General features: G+C 37.6%; 1 protein-coding gene and 1 pseudogene across 2 annotated transcripts; one reads left to right on the plus strand and one right to left on the minus strand.

Moving 5' to 3' along the window:
• Positions 1–1799: 1799 nt before the first annotated feature.
• On the plus strand, positions 1800–11315 carry LOC145607551 (fanconi-associated nuclease 1 homolog; annotated as a pseudogene). Its single transcript, XR_014105581.1, has 11 exons — positions 1800–2082; positions 2994–3514; positions 3602–3706; positions 4395–4659; positions 4761–4823; positions 5496–5570; positions 5662–5780; positions 9155–9233; positions 9315–9622; positions 9709–9942; positions 10179–11315. The product of XR_014105581.1 is annotated as a fanconi-associated nuclease 1 homolog (transcript).
• A 562-nt stretch (positions 11316–11877) lies between these two features.
• Positions 11878–14916, minus strand: LOC145607552 (uncharacterized). Its single transcript, XM_081663170.1, has 7 exons — positions 14836–14916; positions 14439–14504; positions 13428–13734; positions 13136–13289; positions 12730–12850; positions 12412–12604; positions 11878–12321 (listed from the first exon to the last, which is right to left on the minus strand). Exons 1-7 carry the CDS (start codon positions 14914–14916, stop codon positions 12218–12220), a joined length of 1026 nt encoding a protein of 341 aa, XP_081519296.1. The 3' UTR covers positions 11878–12217.
• Positions 14917–17287: the final 2371 nt, after the last annotated feature.

Here is a 17287-nt window from a genome sequence, read left to right on the forward strand (position 1 = left end):
GAAATATTTCAATCCATCGCAGCCTCATTTTGACATTATAAGGTGGAGGAACCTCTCCCCACACCCACAGCCTTCTCTCTTCGGGAGAAGATGATTGTTTTAATTTCTAATGAATGAATCTCAACTAACTAGCACAAATGATGCCAAACTACTTATCATATTTTCTAATTCCTATAGAGAGACTATAATGTGAAGGTTCGCAACCATAAAACCCATACAAATATCACCCTTAACTCCTTAAGCATACCAAATCAGCATATAGAATATTTTTGATACAGTGATGTTATGTAATATTGTAACGTATAGAAACTCCATAATTAATTGATATATTAAGCTACATAAAACATCACATAATCAGAAACATGAATCAATAAACATATATTAAGAAGTTACCAGCCAGATAAACATCTCTTTTTAATAAGTACAATCACATCAAGCATATTAATGATGCACTAATGGAACCATTTTTCATATATTCCACTTGTATGAAAGTAACCTTACCAGGGGCAAAAGTGCTGGCTGCGGTGAATGAGACAAATTTCCAGCAGCCAAAGCCGTCACAAGGCCGACAGGCGACAGCATATCCACCTTAAGATCTAACTGTAAATTTGTAATGACTAAATTCAGAGGCTGTGATGTTGGCCTTTTTCTTTAACGGGAAGGAGTATGAAATGTAGACAATAATATACACAAAAGGGAGACTACATTTTAGGACTCGAGTATGTGTAAATAGCAAATTAGCAACATAGCCTACATTTGTGGTACTCAAGGTCCACGTCTCTTCCAGAGGTGCCTTCCTTTGCGGCTGTGCTTCTTCCTTTCCCTTGAGCAACCTAGAGAAGTGAGTTAGGGCCTGTTCTCATGTGTTGAAATTCAGTTCAGTTCAGCTCAGCTCAGTTCAGTTCAGCTCCTGATTTCCTTCTCTTATAAAATATTTAGTTCAGTTCAGCTCAGTTCAGTTCAGCTCAGTTCAGTTCAGCTCAGTTCAGTTCAGTTCAGCTCAGTTCAGTTCAGTTCAGCTCAGTTTAGTTTAGTTCAGTTCAGCTCAGTTCAGTTCAGCTCAGTTCAGCTGAGTTCAGTCAATGAGAACAGACCCTTAGGCAAGATGCTAATAGCCCTCCTTGGATTCCTTGTACTGGTGGATAAACCTACCACCTCTTCCAAAGAAGACAAGATACCGGAATTTTAGAGCCTATACTAGAGTATGGCTTGCCTACATCCATATCACCAATGCCCATGTCCCCAATACCCACCTTCTCGGCACTTTTAACCCATGACTCATACGTATTTCACTCATCTCAACATAGTTATGAATCTTTGACTAATATTTCGGTATCAACTTACTTTATTTAAACTTCTACAAAAAGTTTTTTGTTCAATAATAATTACAATTGACAAAACTTGTCTCATACAATTTCTATTATACATTCGAGTGTAAAATTATACCGGAATAGCAGGGTGCAACCTTTTTCTTTTCCTCCCATTATCCAATCATCAAATAACAATCCTAATCAAATTTGTAAAATTATAAGTTTATAAGTTTGTTACAACTTTTTTTTTTTGACGGGAAGAGGAAAGATGAAAGGGTTTATTTCGGGGAAGAGGAGGCTATTATTGGAAATGAGGAGTTAAATACTTAAATCCCCTCAAAAAATGGCGGGAAGAGGGTGAATATCCAAACATTCCAAAGGTACGGTGCGAATCGTCCCCAATATTTATTCCAATTTCAAAATTTGGGCAAATTTTCTAAAACCCTAATCCTACGCTAATCACATTTCCCCAAATTTCTGGGAAAAAAAATGCTAAGAGGAAGAGAAAGCCTGAAAAGAATCATCGGAAAACGAAGGAGATTTCTCCCTAATCTCTCTCGCATCCTCTCTTCTTCTTCCTCATCATCGTCGAAATATCTGAAAGTCGAAAATGATGAAAAGTTTATAATTAATGACTCTGCAATTACAAAGGCGGAATCGAAGAAAATCGACAATGATTCAGAAGCCGTAACTTCTGGTAATGAATTTGTTACTTGTCCAGTTTGTAGCATTCAGATTCGCGGCGACGATCGCTCCTTTAATTTACATCTTGGTTAGTCTAATTTGAGTTTCAATTTTTACTAAATTATCTCATTATTTGTTGAACATTGAAGTTTATGATTTGTAATTTGGCTGAAAGTTTGGTTTATTTGATTATGGTATTGGTTAGAAAATGTTGTTTATAGGATTTTGTTGCAACTAATTGGTGTTGTCAGATTTGAATTTGATGGAATATAGTTACAAACTTAATACAATTGAGCTGTTGTTGAGTTGGTTGATATGTTTACTAGTTTTAGTTGGCATTGGCAAAGATGCAACTTTTGTTGAGGTTGCCGAATTCATCTTGACAATTGATTAGTGTAAGGTCTTGGAGCGGCGGTTTCCTAAAAGGTTGAAAGATTACAAGTGGAAACAAGCTTTTTCGCTTGTCTTTTCCTTCAAATTTGAATGCTAGTAGTGAAGATCAATGTATGGGCATGATAAAGAAGTCAAATGATAATATCTATAATCCAAATACCCAATGTCACTGTGATTAAGAGGATGACATCCTTAATGAGCTCTACTTCTTGTATTGAATCCATCTTTGCATTTTGATCCTGCTGCTATTATCGCTAATACACGTGCAATCTTACTTATTATATTCAATGCTATTCTTTGTCTACAATAACCACTAAAGTCAATTATTATTCTGTCTGTTCTTCATTGAAGTAGTCAAATACATTCACACCATACACTGGTAAGAATAGAGTTGTGTCATTTGCTCTCCTAACATATATGTTGGGAGTATGGCTTTGTCATGACTAATGAGTTATTAGATACAGAGTATGGCTCAAATCTTTTTTCTTTCTTTTTCACAAAAGTACCGTAATTCTTCTTAATAGATATGTAGTTTCTAGTACTTCATTTGGCTTAGACTTGTTTGTAATAGTGCAATCCGTTCTAACTTTTCATTGATCACTTCAGATATGTGTCTTGTCAGAGGCACAAAACGAAAGCTGAGTCAAAGGACTCTTCTTCAGTTCAGCTTCTGCTCGAAACTCAAAGATAATAAGTGTGTGGATGAGGGGGTTCTTGCTGAAACTAATGTGATTCAAGACAGTGAACCCATGAAGAATGATATTCCCCAGTTGGCCAGCATTAGCAATGATAAAGCAACTTGTGCCATAAGTCAATGTGAAATCAGTGGACCTGATGATGGAACCTCATTGAAGTCATCGTTAGCTTTAGATTCTATTTCACAACAGGAAGATAGTTTAAACATTGTTGATGATAGTATAAATGACATGGTTGATACTTATTCTGTGGACCTTGAATCTGGAGCATCAAACTTTGATATGGAAGGAATTCTTAGTGAGCTATCTGGGATGGTTTTTAAGACATGCATTGTGGGTCGTAAGTATGTAGATGCAGCAGAAATTATTTCTGGAGCTAGCATTTATTTTCTCAGAGACCCTACCAACATTAAAGATCCTAATGCTATCAAGGTTTATACCTACTATCTCAGTTTTCTTCTTTGTTAAGCTTGTTATGTTGCTAATTTTGGTATAGACTGTATGGTCCACTGAGGCCAGGTTGTTTCTCCAGATTCCGGCAGTGGAACAGTCCTAGGTTTTCTTCCTCGGGAATTAGCTCAGCATATGTCTCCTTTGATTGACAAGTATCAGATCAATTTCAAGGTAGTTTGTTACTAATCTATCAAATGTTTTTCTTCTTTATTTTCTTCTGTTTCCCAATCCTACCCTCCCCCTTTTCAGGGACACAAACAATCATCTTCTTTGCTTATACCATGAATTTAATATCTTGCTTGCTAAGTTGGCTTTTTTATTTTTCATTCATTTTGGCTATTGCTGTATAAACCTTTTTTCTTTTATATTAAGTTCTTTTTTTATTTTTTTTTTTTCAAGTTTAGCATCTAACTTTTCAAAATGTATCTTCAATGAAGATTGCTCCCAAGTGCTGTTCTTGATTTCAATGGTCATGTTTTTGGCCTAGACAAAAATTGCATTCTTTTGCCCTGAACACCAATTTCTGTCACTAAATTTGCTCAAATTTAAAAATCATCAATAACGCCGTGATTAATATGATCTTAAGAAGGAAGATAAGAATGGTGGAAATTTCGCAAATGGGGACATTTTCTAGGTAGTGTGTATTTTTTTTTTTTTTTTTTTTTTTTTTTGCCAAAGTTCTAAGCAAAAGATGTTGTTGGTGTTGTGCAAACACTGTTTAGAAGCTTGTTATGTACTAGAAATGCCTATGATAAACTGAAGTTTTTTCTAATTCCATTGTTGGCACTTGGCAGTATCTTTTAATTGTTCTTTGGTCTCAATATGATAACTACTATGTTTGTCATATGTAATGCTGCAGGGAGCCATCACTTTAGTCCCGAAAAATTCCCTGGATATTGTGCCCATTGAGATGATGTGCCTAAATACATCATCTTGTAACGAAGTGGCAAAGGATGACATACCTATGTTGAATTCATCATGTATAAATATTTTTCGTCTGATGAAGTCTGGTGAGATATGTCCACAGAGCCCCATAAAGTACCAGCAGAATTTTAGGCTCATGATTGAAAAGGCTTTAAGGGGAAACCTTTGTCTTTTCACAGATGCTGAGAAGTTATTCTTAGGTAGGCTATTCCCTTTTACACTCAGCTCAACCTCCATATTTAACAGCTATTTCATATTTGTATCACTTGATCGTTTTGAAATAATGGTTCATTGTTACCAGATTCTTTCAGCTCAATGTCAGATGACAGCCAAAGACTTTTTGTATGACTCTACACAAGAAAAGGTTCCATTCATGTCACCATCTTGGCATCTTTCAAATTTCATAGAATTCACAAAATGTAAACAAATAATTGCATTTGCATGTTTGGTGAAATTCTCCACCACATACATATAACCTTTGGATAGTATGGAAGTTGCCGTCAAAACCAGGTTTTACCATATGTTCATACATACATGTTGGAAAGCAGACTCCTAGTGAAACAAACTGATAGTGTCAATGTGTGCTTTGATGGAGATGTTTTGATACATCTTATTTTGATTGTATACATATTATTTTGTCTTCTGTGGTTTCTGTTATGTTTATGTCTGTTGCATTGAAAATTGCCAGAGCCAAAAAAATTTCTGAAAGTAGTTGAATATTGTGTTTTCAGTTGCATTGGTGTTTTTCTTGTATCATATTTTTATAAAGTTCCCTCTACAGCGTTCTGGGGCTACACTCTTAGGTTATTTTTCTTATCTTCAAATAATCAGATAATGATAAAACATACAAAGAATAAAAGGTGTTTTTTTTCTTTTTTTCTTTTTTCCGCATCACTCCCTTGGCTTACTTTTAATGCTTCAAAAGAATACTTAATTGACATTGGGAGATGCAGTTGTGATGCATGAATAAATGACATTCTGCAAAGTGCAAACTAGTTATTCCTATATGGAATTTTTAATATAATTTTTCTTTCAGGACCATGGTTTCGCATATCTAGTCTTACATATCCAGAAATATTGGATTACCAACAAGCAGTTAATGAGTTGTCAGGTAAATTTTCATGTCAGCATGTGCTTGTGAGATGTGTATTTCTGGCTATCAAGATTGAATGGTGGATCTGTTGTATGATATTGTCCAACAGAAGCATCCTATGTTTGTTCTTTTGGCTATAAGAGTGAAGTTATTGACAATGTTCTGGAAGAACTTTTGCACATTCTTACAGTGAATGAGCTGTGTGAGATCTTGAAAATACTCAAAAAGGTACTCATTGTTTCCTTCTATTTATTAAAATTTTTTGAAAATATTTGCTTTGATGCCTGCTGATTTAATAGTTATTCTCCTTATCCTGGTTAATCCCATAGTTTTAGTGGATGATACTTATCATTAACATTCACATTGTCATAATCACAATTTTTTCTATATTCTATTCTGTCATTGCTTATGAAAAAGAATTACAAGAAGAATAGCTTCCTTTGTTACCTGGATAAAATAAGGTGGGTTCTATTTTTGTCATTTCAATGCAAAATTATTCTAGGCCTGTGATGATAGTCCAGTGTTATTTTTGGCCTGCTATCTGCTATATGCAACGAACTAGCGTGGTGCGATTAAATAAAATGGACGGAAGGTTGTTTTGGATAGAAAAGCTTAAAGCTTGCGTACACTCGTTAATGGCTTTAGGCCATCACTCTCCAAGAACTCTCTAAAATAATAACATTCTGCCTATCTATTTCTTTCTCTTACCTTTCTATTTATACTAAGGACTATTAACCCTAATAAACTAATAAAACTAGAATACCTATACTACCCCTCCAAGTTAGTCTATTACACTATATTGTCTGATGAATTGTGTTATTATATTACTATCATGTAAATGCATAGATGTGTGCTCCATAAATGTTCATTATGTTAATACTCTCCTCAAGTGTAGAGGCAAGGTATAGATGTTGGAGCATGATTGATGAATCTTTCTAAAGATTGGATGATTTCCTGATGAATGCTCCTAAAGTTATTTGACTTCTGATGACTACATAGTAAGAGATATGCTGTGTGGACAGATACGAGCCAAACATTCAAAGACTAGATTTAATAATTTTTTGGTTGACCTAGATCTATTATTGCATCCTCTTGATGTGTTGCAAGGGTAGTTTCTTAATATAGTATTTCTAGCATTTTGAGCTTCCATTCAAGAAAGAAAAAGGTGGCTACTTCATGTCATGATTTGAAAGACCCTTCCTACCCTTGTGAGCTGTAGTAATTGGCTGGTGAGTATTTGTATTATTAAGCTAGAATTTCCTAGAGCAAAGTCAATTTTATATTTGTTGTATTTTACACCCAAGTAAAACGAAAGATAATTAATTAGTGATTGGTTGGTGTTCAGAGAGAACCTAACCATTGATTTATTATTTTTAATTTCAACATGAAGATGAAAATCCTGACAAGGAATACTTTGGTATTCAACTGAAGACTTAAGCTAGATATCTAGACCAAACCCTTAGCTGTTTCAGATCATGAGGATTTTACAGTATTTATGTAAATTGTGATGATACTATCTCTTTTACTTGGACTCGGGTACCCATGTCCAACATGGGTACGTGTCCAAGCGTCCAACTCGGCTATTTTGTGAAAAAATTCCATGATTTTGAACTAAAAGTGAAGTGTCCGGGTGTCATACCCATGTCCGAGTGTCGAGGGTCCGACACTGGTACGTGAGGTGAAATGAAGAGTCCGAGTAACATAGTGTGTAGGGAATATTTATTTAAATTGTTGAAGGGTGAAGAAGACTTCCATTCATGAACTTAAGATTCAGATTTTATTTTATTTTTGGAAAAATTGACATTTACTACCAGCGGAAGTACCTTGTGATACATTTGCTACCCGTTTAATTTTTAATTTTATTTTGTTATCACCTAAAATCAAATATTAAAATTTCACTACCACTTAACGGAATCCGTTAAGGATCCGTTAAGTTTATTCCAAAAAAAAAGTAACCCAGCCACCCCTCCACCTCACTGCATCCCCTCCCCCCCTACCGGCGGCCGGCGCCAGTGCGAATTCACCGCCCTCCCTTTCCCCCACCCTACGCAGCCAACCCCCTTCCCTTTCCCCGTTCTTGCGTTCCCGACCCCCACCCCGAACCAAAACCACCCCCTTTTCTCCTTTCCCCCACCGGAATCGGCACCCCAGCCCCGTTCCCCTCACCGAAATCGACCCTCTCCCTTTCCCCTACCCTTTTCGGCCATCCCTAACCCTAAACCACCACCCCAAAACCACCATAAGCGAAACCCTAAAATTTGTTTTGTGGTGGTGGTTTAGTTAGGGATGGCCGAAAAGGGTAAGGGAAGGGGAGGGGGGTTGATTTCAGTGGGGGGAACGGGGCTGGGGGGCGATCCCGGTGGGGAAAATGGGTTGGTTTTGGTTCGGGGTGGGGGTCAGGGCAGCAAGAACGGGGAAAGGGAAGGAGGTTGGCTGCGTAGGAAGGGGGTGGGTTCGCGCCGGCAGGGGGAGGGGGTGGCATGGAGGTGGAGGGGTGGTTGAACGGTTGCTAAACCCAATTAACGGAAATAGTAACGGCGTAAGTCATTTGGTAGTGAAATACTACCTCCGGTTCAATTTACTCGCAACAATTTCCTTTTTTGGGTGGTTCAATTTACTCGCAACAAACTTGTTTCTTTCATTTTTTTAGTATATTTTTGGATGGTAAATGACCAACATACCCTTACTTTTTTTTTTAACACCCTTATCAAATTATAAATCTGATTTTATTAGATTAAACACCAATCTTAATTAATTAAACTCTCATCCCATTTAATTTTCTCTCTCCTCCTCCAACCCCATTTTCATGGTGGCTTCATGGTGTTACGAGCGGCGAGGGTTGTAGATCGGCGGCGTCGTGGGTTTGGTTTGTCGGTTTGATTCGTGGGTTGCAGATCGGCGGTTTGGTTTCGTGGGTTTTAGATCGGTGGCGGCAGTGGGTTTGATTCGTGGGTTGCAGATCGGTGGTTTGGTTTCGTGGGTTTGATTCGTGGGTTGCAATCGGTGGTTTGGTTTCGTGGGTTTCAGATCGGCGGCGGTAGTGGGTTTGGTTTCGTAGGTTTGATTCGTGGGTTGCAGATCGGCGGTTTGGTTCGTGGGGTGGTGGTAGTGTGGGGTGGCTGGGTTCGTGGGTTGCTGGGTGCGTGGGGTGGTGGTGGTGGGTCGACGGGTTGATGGGTGAGTGGGGTGGTGGTGTTGCGTCGGCGGTGCTGGGTTCGGTACTGGGTGGTGGTGGGTAGTTTCGGTGATGCTGGGTGGTGGTGGTGGGTGGTTTGGGTGATGCTTGGTGGTGTTGATGCTGGTGGGTTATTTAATTTAATTAAGGTTAAATTTGTTTTTTCTTTTTTTTGGGTTGGATTAATAGTTAAGCATATACCCTTATTATTCCATAATCATGTTTTCAATCTTTTGCCTTGGTTTCCGCAAACATGTCCTTTGTTGCGACTAAATTGAACCGGAGGTAGTAAATATTTTAGAGATTTGGGTGGTAGCAAAATAAAATAAAAAAAAATTAACAGGTAGCAAATGTGACACACAGTTCTTTTGCTGGTAGCAAATGTCAATTTTTCCTTTATTTTTTCCGTTTAATTTTACTCATTCAGTTATATGCAAGTCCTTTGGATTTTTTCTGCATGTTGTACTTTCTTAATTTGCTGAGTAGAAATTTAGTGCTGCAATCAGGTCTTCTATGATATATCTGTATGACATAATGTCCAAGGTAGACAGTTGTATGCCAGTTATGATGTTTTGTGATTCTTTTAGAAGGTGATATAGCTGAATTGAACTTTATTTATAGGTACCAAGACGCCATCAAATTATTGAAGCTGTTGCTCAACAGTTGTGCTTCTGATGGAAGAAGGGGATACTGGACGTTAAGATTGTCAGTTGATTTAGAGCACATGGGCTGTATTGAAGAGAGTCTCTGTGTTGCAGAAGATGGGATACTGGACCCTTGGGTTCGTGCTGGCTCAAGAATGGCATTGCAGAGGCGGGTCATACGCTTGAGTAAGCCACCAAGGCGGTGGAAAGTCCCCGGCTATGCTGCTTCTGTCAAAAGAAAGATCACTGAGGTAGCTGTATAGAGATTTTAATAGTTGTTATTTTAAGAGCTTAAAATTAAAAGAATTTGAACTTGAAGCATTATCTATCTACATAGGTCCATATCCAAGGAAGACCACTGACTGGAAAAGTAGGAATGAAGAGCAGATTTTATGGCGAAGATGGTGAGCAATGTGGAGTAGAAGAGCTTGCTTTACAGTTCTATGCTGGAGAAGGTGGTGGCTGGCAGGGTGTCCATACAGAGAGTGGCATTTGGCTGACTATTTATGGTCTTCTTATGTGGGATGTAATTTTTTCAGATGTACCAAATACCTTCCGCACTAAATTTCAGGTATAACAAATTCATACTCTTGTTTTTAGTTGTAATTGAAAGGAGTAGAGCCAAATTGCGAGTTATGTGGCATAAATTTGAGTTTTGGAATTACATCTTAATATCTTATGAAATCTGGAATTTTTAAATTTTTTCTTACAAAAATTGACCGCTTTACAACATTTTTTTTTTCCCTTGATCAGCCACGTTTTGAAAGTATTAAGGTGCTTGATTAAATAAGTTTTATTTGTTTGCAGAATGCACCTTTAGATATGGACAGTGACAATTTCTATGTTGCCAGAAAGAGTATTATTGAACTTCACTTGCAAAAGATTTTTATGAGGGTATGGCTGAGGCTATCCTCATAAAAGTCATAATGTCGTGGGAGTTGCATTTTGGAACTCTTTGCAGGGGTGTTAATTGGGAAAGGAATTCACTTTCCGAGCTTCGTGCAGCTGTTACATGCATTGGTGGGCCTTGCCTAGCAAATCTTTGCTGGCTTTTGGCTCAGGATTACCGTAGTTGGACTAGTGGAATGCCTGATCTACTGTTATGGCGCTTTCATGGAGAGTACAAGGGTGAAGCGAAACTTGTTGAAGTCAAAGGCCCTAGAGATCGACTCTCTGAACAACAGCGAGCATGGTTGCTTACATTGATGGATTGTGGTTTCACTGCAGAAGTCTGCAAAATAATCCCTCCTGCAGTGACATGAGGTTGCTAAGTTGCTTACACAGGCACTTGAAATTCAATGAATGTTCTATCTCAGAGCTCAATCATTCTGTTGCATTTTTGGTTGTGCTGAGACTAAGCGGATATTCGAAGTTTTACAGAAGTTGGCCTTTACAGAGAAGATCAAAGTGATGATTGTTGTGAACATTATTTCTGCACCAGCTTGGAGCAGGGGAAGGAAATGGAGCTTACATCTTCTGTGACTTAAATTGTAATTTAGACCAGGGTGGGGTTCACCTTTTACTTATCTTTAAACCTTGCTATAGTTACCTAGTGGGTCTGTGGGTAGTTTATTAATATGAGACTGAGTATATATAGCAAAATTTAATTTGTATAGCCGAGTTTGTAATCTGCACTAAATTTATTTTATCCAAATTTCACTGTTTTTTTTTAATCTTTTTTCGACAATTGTAAGTTGTAACCAATTATTAGGCCTCTATTAATCTTGCAACTGTTACTAGTTAGACCATTGATTTTTAGCTTATTATTATTTTTTATTTTTTTTTTTTAAAAAAAACCATTAGTTTAGGGCTTGTTTGGCATCATTTTTGGTTTTCAGTTTTCCGTTTTTTTGAAAACCAAAAACCAAAAACAGGGAACAAGAAAAAGGTGTTTTCACTTTTCTGTTGTTAGTTTTCAAATTTATCATGATTTTAATAAGTGTATATAATTTTTGTTTCATTATGTGACATATTATATATAATACACTTTTAAAAAACAAAAAACCAAAAAACAGAAAACCACGATGCCAAACGAACCCTTAGTATCTCATATTCAGTATTTGGGAATTTCAATCCTTTTGTTTTAGTAAAAATAATCTTATTCAAGTTTTAAATTATTCAAAAATTGACATTTCGTTTAGTCAAAGTTTATATCAAGTTCATAAACATAAGTTCACCTAAGCAATAACAAAAAATGATTATAAGTAGTATACGAAAACAAGTGAAGTTAAAAATAAGTATTCTTGATTTATGTTGGCAGAAATACATGAGAGAAATTGGTTGATGGTAAATTAAGAATTTGGATAAACTAAAGACAATACTACTAACAACTACTTTTAACATACAAATACATAAATTTGAATCCAAGTTATATGAAAAAATAAATAAAAAGATGGTCATGTTATATCTCGGCTTTAAGTTAGGTCAGATTAAATAACAATTAGGTCAATTCAAATTATGAACGTGTTTGTATGGATACCTTTCCCCAGAGCCTTGTAACTTTGGCAGAAATGGATTTGCATAGATAGATAGATGATAAACATATCACATTAACAACATTCATAAAAAAAATGTTTACCTAGGAGAGACTACTCTTACTAAAGGCAACAGAGTTAAGGCCTTAAGGGTTTAGCAGTTCACTATTACTATTAACTTTTCCTTAACAAGAAAAAGCCAGAGAGCCTAATCACAGACAAAGCTGCAAGAAAATGGAAACCCGAAATTGCAACGTATGGAGCAACTGTATACACAGATATGCTAAGTCAATACACTCCCACATAAGCTTCATAGATGTTTTAAGAGGGCGCATACACAAATGAAAGTAGATTAGAATCAGGATAATGGTATTAGGCCTTGTAATCAACATATCCCCGGCCATTCATATACCCTGGACCAGGAGGATGAAGAACACAACGTGGGCAATGACTGCAACCATGATGCTCAGCTTTCTCTGAAATATATGTAGGCATCACGATCGTCAAAAGACACACTCGTACCAACAAACTAATTGTAGGAAAGAAAACACGTTATAGAAATATACCTGGTTCCAAGCGTTCACAAGAAGCAGCAAAGAGAAAAGTCCGATTACGGATAACTTCAGCAAAAAATGTGGACACTCCAGCATCAGGGTCATCTAAGTTTTTAGCATCGAAGTTTATGTGTGTAATCAAACCTATAAATATTGGAGCTGAGTGTCCCCAGCAGCGATGCTTCACAAACTCCCAGTTTGCATTCTGTAATTTGCAACCAATGAAGACAAAAAGGAATGACCATATGACTAGAAAAAAGACATTACTGCACAATAGCATTCACATAGTCATAATTAGAAAGAAGAGGAACCAGTGTAAAGAAAACACACCTTGTTGCTATTAAACAGGCGTAAGGCAGCAGTTGCATATTGCGATAGTGAGTTTGAGAAGGATGACCCAAAGTACATAACTCCAGGATGTGTAAAACTAGGCTTCACCTGGCTTTCTTCACTGTTTAATTATTCCGGACAAAGGTAGTAATCACAATACGAATAGCAATATGAAAAAGAAATACAAATCAAGAATTGTGCTAAGTAAACATGATAGCAAGTGCCTACTGCTACATAAAAGGGCCATTGCCATACTTTCTAATCAAACTCAATAGAATGTAGAACAACAGAGTATGAACAGCACAATTAAGTCCGTCAAAATGAAAATGAGTGATACTAGAGAATTGGTAACAACAACAACAACAACAACAACAACAACAACAAAAAACAAGAAGCCTCAACATACCAATCCCGTATTTGTTTACGCAACGATATGATTTTGGAGAACACGAATTCTCGATGTTTTTCCCTACCAGTATGGTAAGAGTGCGAATAGTCCTCATCCGGATGATGAATATTCTTGTCAGAACAATAAATGCATCCAAAAGTCTTGGCTTTCTCTGAAAATAAGCACCAAAAGGATTACCACAATAATAATGGAGAGAGCAAAAGTCTAAATAAGAACACCTACATAAAGATAATACTGCGAAGTGGAAAAGATAATTAAGAAATCAATTTTTAAATGTAGAAAAAGTAACCTGGTAGTTGGCTGCTTTCTCCCAAGCACCTCACAGAAACAAGATTGACATCTTTCGCGTTAGTTTTGATCAGTTCACAGAAAAAAGTCTTCTCTACAGCATTAGGTGGTTCATCCTGGTTCTGAGCCTTAGCCTTGATGTTGAAATGCGAAACACGGCCTTGTGCGATTTCTCCAACGGCTACAGGGCCAATCTCCACAAGCTCATGGTTTTCACCATACCTATCTAAGGCCAAGGCTGCATAGTTTTTGAAGCTATCCTCAGATTCCTCCTCATCATCAACATCTGGATTGTCATGACTCCCAAGCTGGAATGACAATTGACATGACAGTAAGGATGACTAAACTTGAGTATTACACTTTGTTTGGATAACATAAAATGAGGGGGAAGGGAAGGGAAGGGAAGGGGAGGGACCGAGGGAGACAACCGGATAATATGATGGGGGAAGTATTAGTAAACTAACAGTGTGTTTGGATAACATTAGAGGAAGGAAAAGAAGGGGAGGGAGGAGAAGAGGAGGGGAGGGAAAGGGAGGGGAGAGAAGATTGGTGAGTTTTCCTTCCAAATCCCTCCATTGTTGGAGGGATCATTTTCCTACAATTTAATCCCTCTATTTCTCTCTCCTCCAATTCCCTTCCTTCCTCATTTGTTATCCAAATGAAAGATATCACATCTCTCCATTTCCCTCCCCTTTTTTTCCTTCCATTTCCTTCTATCCAAACACACCGTAAAGGCGGTTTGCTCCACTTTCCCTTCCCTTACTACACTAGTAAAGTCTAAAATTATTAGACAGACAGGTATCGCCTCCTCCTACACACCCCAACTCCTCAAAATTCTCCCTGCATACTACTACTAGCATTAATGAGACCGTGGTGGTTTCGGCCAGAAAGCATACTATATATATATATATATATATATATATATATATATATATATATATAACTGAACCACAAATCAATACAATCAATCAAAGAGAGGAGAAGAAACAAGAGCAGATAAGAGACAGATTACCGGCTCGTCCGCTTGTAAATGTGGCCAGCTTTGGTGGAGCGAACCAGCCTCCTTGTCCTTTGTTGGCTAAACAAACATTAATTAATTAATTATAGAGTCTGTTAGTACTTAACCCTAAATCAGGCACAAATAACAAACAAGTTGAGAGAAGGAAACGAGCAAAACACATCAATGAATATTTATTTATTTATTTATTAATTAATTAATTAATATGTGTATGATAATAATCTAAAGGCAAAGTTGTTTCAAAACAAGTAGATGAGCAAAATAATCAACCAATAACTCTACAAAAATCAATGATAAAAGAAGAAGAAAGAGACAATTAATCTTCAATCAACCACAAAAGAGACAATTAATTCTAACAACAACAAACAAAAGAGACTGAAATTTAAATTACTGACGGGGAATCATAAACTTGATCTTCAGGGAGAGAAGATACGGGAACCCAACAAAAGTCCGTGATACAGTCTAATTCCATTGTTGATTTTCTTCGATCCGAATTGTGATTTGAGCGAGGACTAGAAGAGAGAGAGAGAGAGAGTTGGGTTTTTCTTTCTCTTTTTCTGGTTTGGACGGCAGGAGAGGAAGAGAGAGAGACTTGTTTCCACAACTTTGGAGTATTATTTGTGAAATATAAAATATTCCAAGTTGCACATAAAAAAAATCGGAGGTAGTATATGTATAAGATATCTATATTTATTTTTATAAAAATAAGAGTATTTATAATACTAAATGGATGGATGGATGGGTGACGGATGGGATTAACTAGGTCACCACCCGAATCCGACTTGATCCATCACCTGATTCACCCGACACCCGCCTCTCATCCATATAAACCGGGTTTTTCACCCATTTAATAAAGCGGATGGATCGAGTGGTCGGATCCTCCGTTGGGTATTTCCATCTCTAAGTGATACTCGGGCTTGACTCGCATCATAATCACCCCTAGTTAGAACTAAGGGGTTGTTCGTTTCGGTTGAAAACAGTTGAACTGAACTGAATTAAACTAAACTAAACTAAACTAATTGGAGCTCAACTGAAAATAAGTTGAATCAAACAGGCCCTAAGTCAAGTTTTTGATTGATGATCTAGAACTAGAATTAAACCATAACTAGTATTTTGGTCCGGGCGAGGTCTCGTTTCAGTTATAATTTACATATTTATTACTCACACAAATTCATTATCGTAATTGATTTTGTTATTTTATTCAAATTAAAAAGTAGTAGGGACTAAAAAATGGACATTAAAGAGTGGTAAGTCGTTCTAAATAAAATATTCCATACTCACTCGTTCTAAGAAAGAAATCTTTGTTAAGTGGTTGAACCCACCTGTTTTCTGGTCAGCCTTAAACACTGATGGAGCAGCGAAAGGTGCTCCTGGGCCTGCTGGAGGAGGTGGTATTTTGCATGATGAGGCAGGGAATTATGTAGGGATGTCAATGGGGCGGGTCGGGGCAGATGTTGGCCTTCCCATCCCCATCCCCATCTAAAAATTTCATACCCATCCATGTCCCCATCCCCGCGGCGGGTCTAAAATTCATCCCCATCCCCGCCCCGGCGGGTACAATTCCAAAACCATCCCCGCCCCACCCCCCACTTGGATATCCATCCCCACCTAAGACCCGCTTAATCCCCACCCTAAGATCCACCTCCCAATACATAATCCAACATATTTAATACTACGTATAAATTACAACAAATAAAATTATTATTAATATTACACACTTTTTTTTAATTATAAAATTAGTGTATTATAAATTATTATATCTACTATTTTGTTTTACATATTTTTTTTTATATATAAAATAGTATACAAGTATATAAAATATATAGATGTGGGTGTGAGGTGGGGATGAGGCGGGTACGAAGTGGGGCGGGTGGGGATGGGGCGGGTACGAAGTGGGGCGGGTGGAGCGGGGCGGGGATGGGGCGGGTACAATGTAAAATCCACCCCCGCCCCATCACCCATGGCGGGTATGACTTTTATCCCCATCCCCGCCCCACCACCCACCAAACCAAGACCCATCCCCGCCCCAGTGGGGCGGGGATGGGGCGGGTCTCCTACTTGACCCGCCCCACTGACATCCCTAGAATTATGTAAGAAGTTTTGTTGCAAACTTTGGTATATGCACTGCCTTCAGAGTTGAACTTCTAGCAGCAGAACGAGGTCTTCAAATGGCAGTAAATATAGGCATCACCAAGCTGGAATTACAAATGGACAACAAAGCCTGCATTGAAGCTGTACAGAATCCAGACCATCATGGAGGAGAAGCCTTCCACATCTTAAATAGTTGTCGTAATTTAATTCAGTTTTTTAGTTGTAATTTTCGTTTAGTGCATTGCTTTAGGGAAGGGAATAAGGTAGCTGATTGCTTAGCCAATTTAGGGGTAGTGCTGCAAGAGAAGTTTGCTTATTTCGATTCTCCTCCGATCGAAATAAGGAGCCTGCTCTTGGAGGATGCCATTGGGGTGACTACTTCTAGGCTAGTGACTTAGTTTGGTTCTCTGTTTTCTTGTTTAGGATTTTCCCACATTTGCATCAAAAAAAAAAAAAATGTTTGGGGGACAAAGTAGGAATAATGTATTATAATGTGAGTGGGGTCAAAAAGTAAAAATAGAATGAAGTGAGAGTGTGTGAAAAGGGGAAAAGGTAAGGGAAAGTGGGGAAAGTATGGGAAGGTGGGGTTAAAAAGTAAAACTAGATTGGAGAGAGAGAGTGTACCAAAATGGAATAAAGCACAATGCATAGAACATTAACAGTTTGTTTGGATGGATGGAAGGAAAGGAGAGAAAGGGGAAGGGATGTAATTTCCTTTATTTGGATAGCAAAATTGGGAGGGGAAGGAAATG

This window comes from Chenopodium album, chromosome 23 (assembly GCF_948465745.1).
Source record: "Chenopodium album chromosome 23, dcCheAlbu1.1, whole genome shotgun sequence".
Taxonomy (NCBI): Eukaryota; Viridiplantae; Streptophyta; class Magnoliopsida; order Caryophyllales; family Amaranthaceae; genus Chenopodium; species Chenopodium album.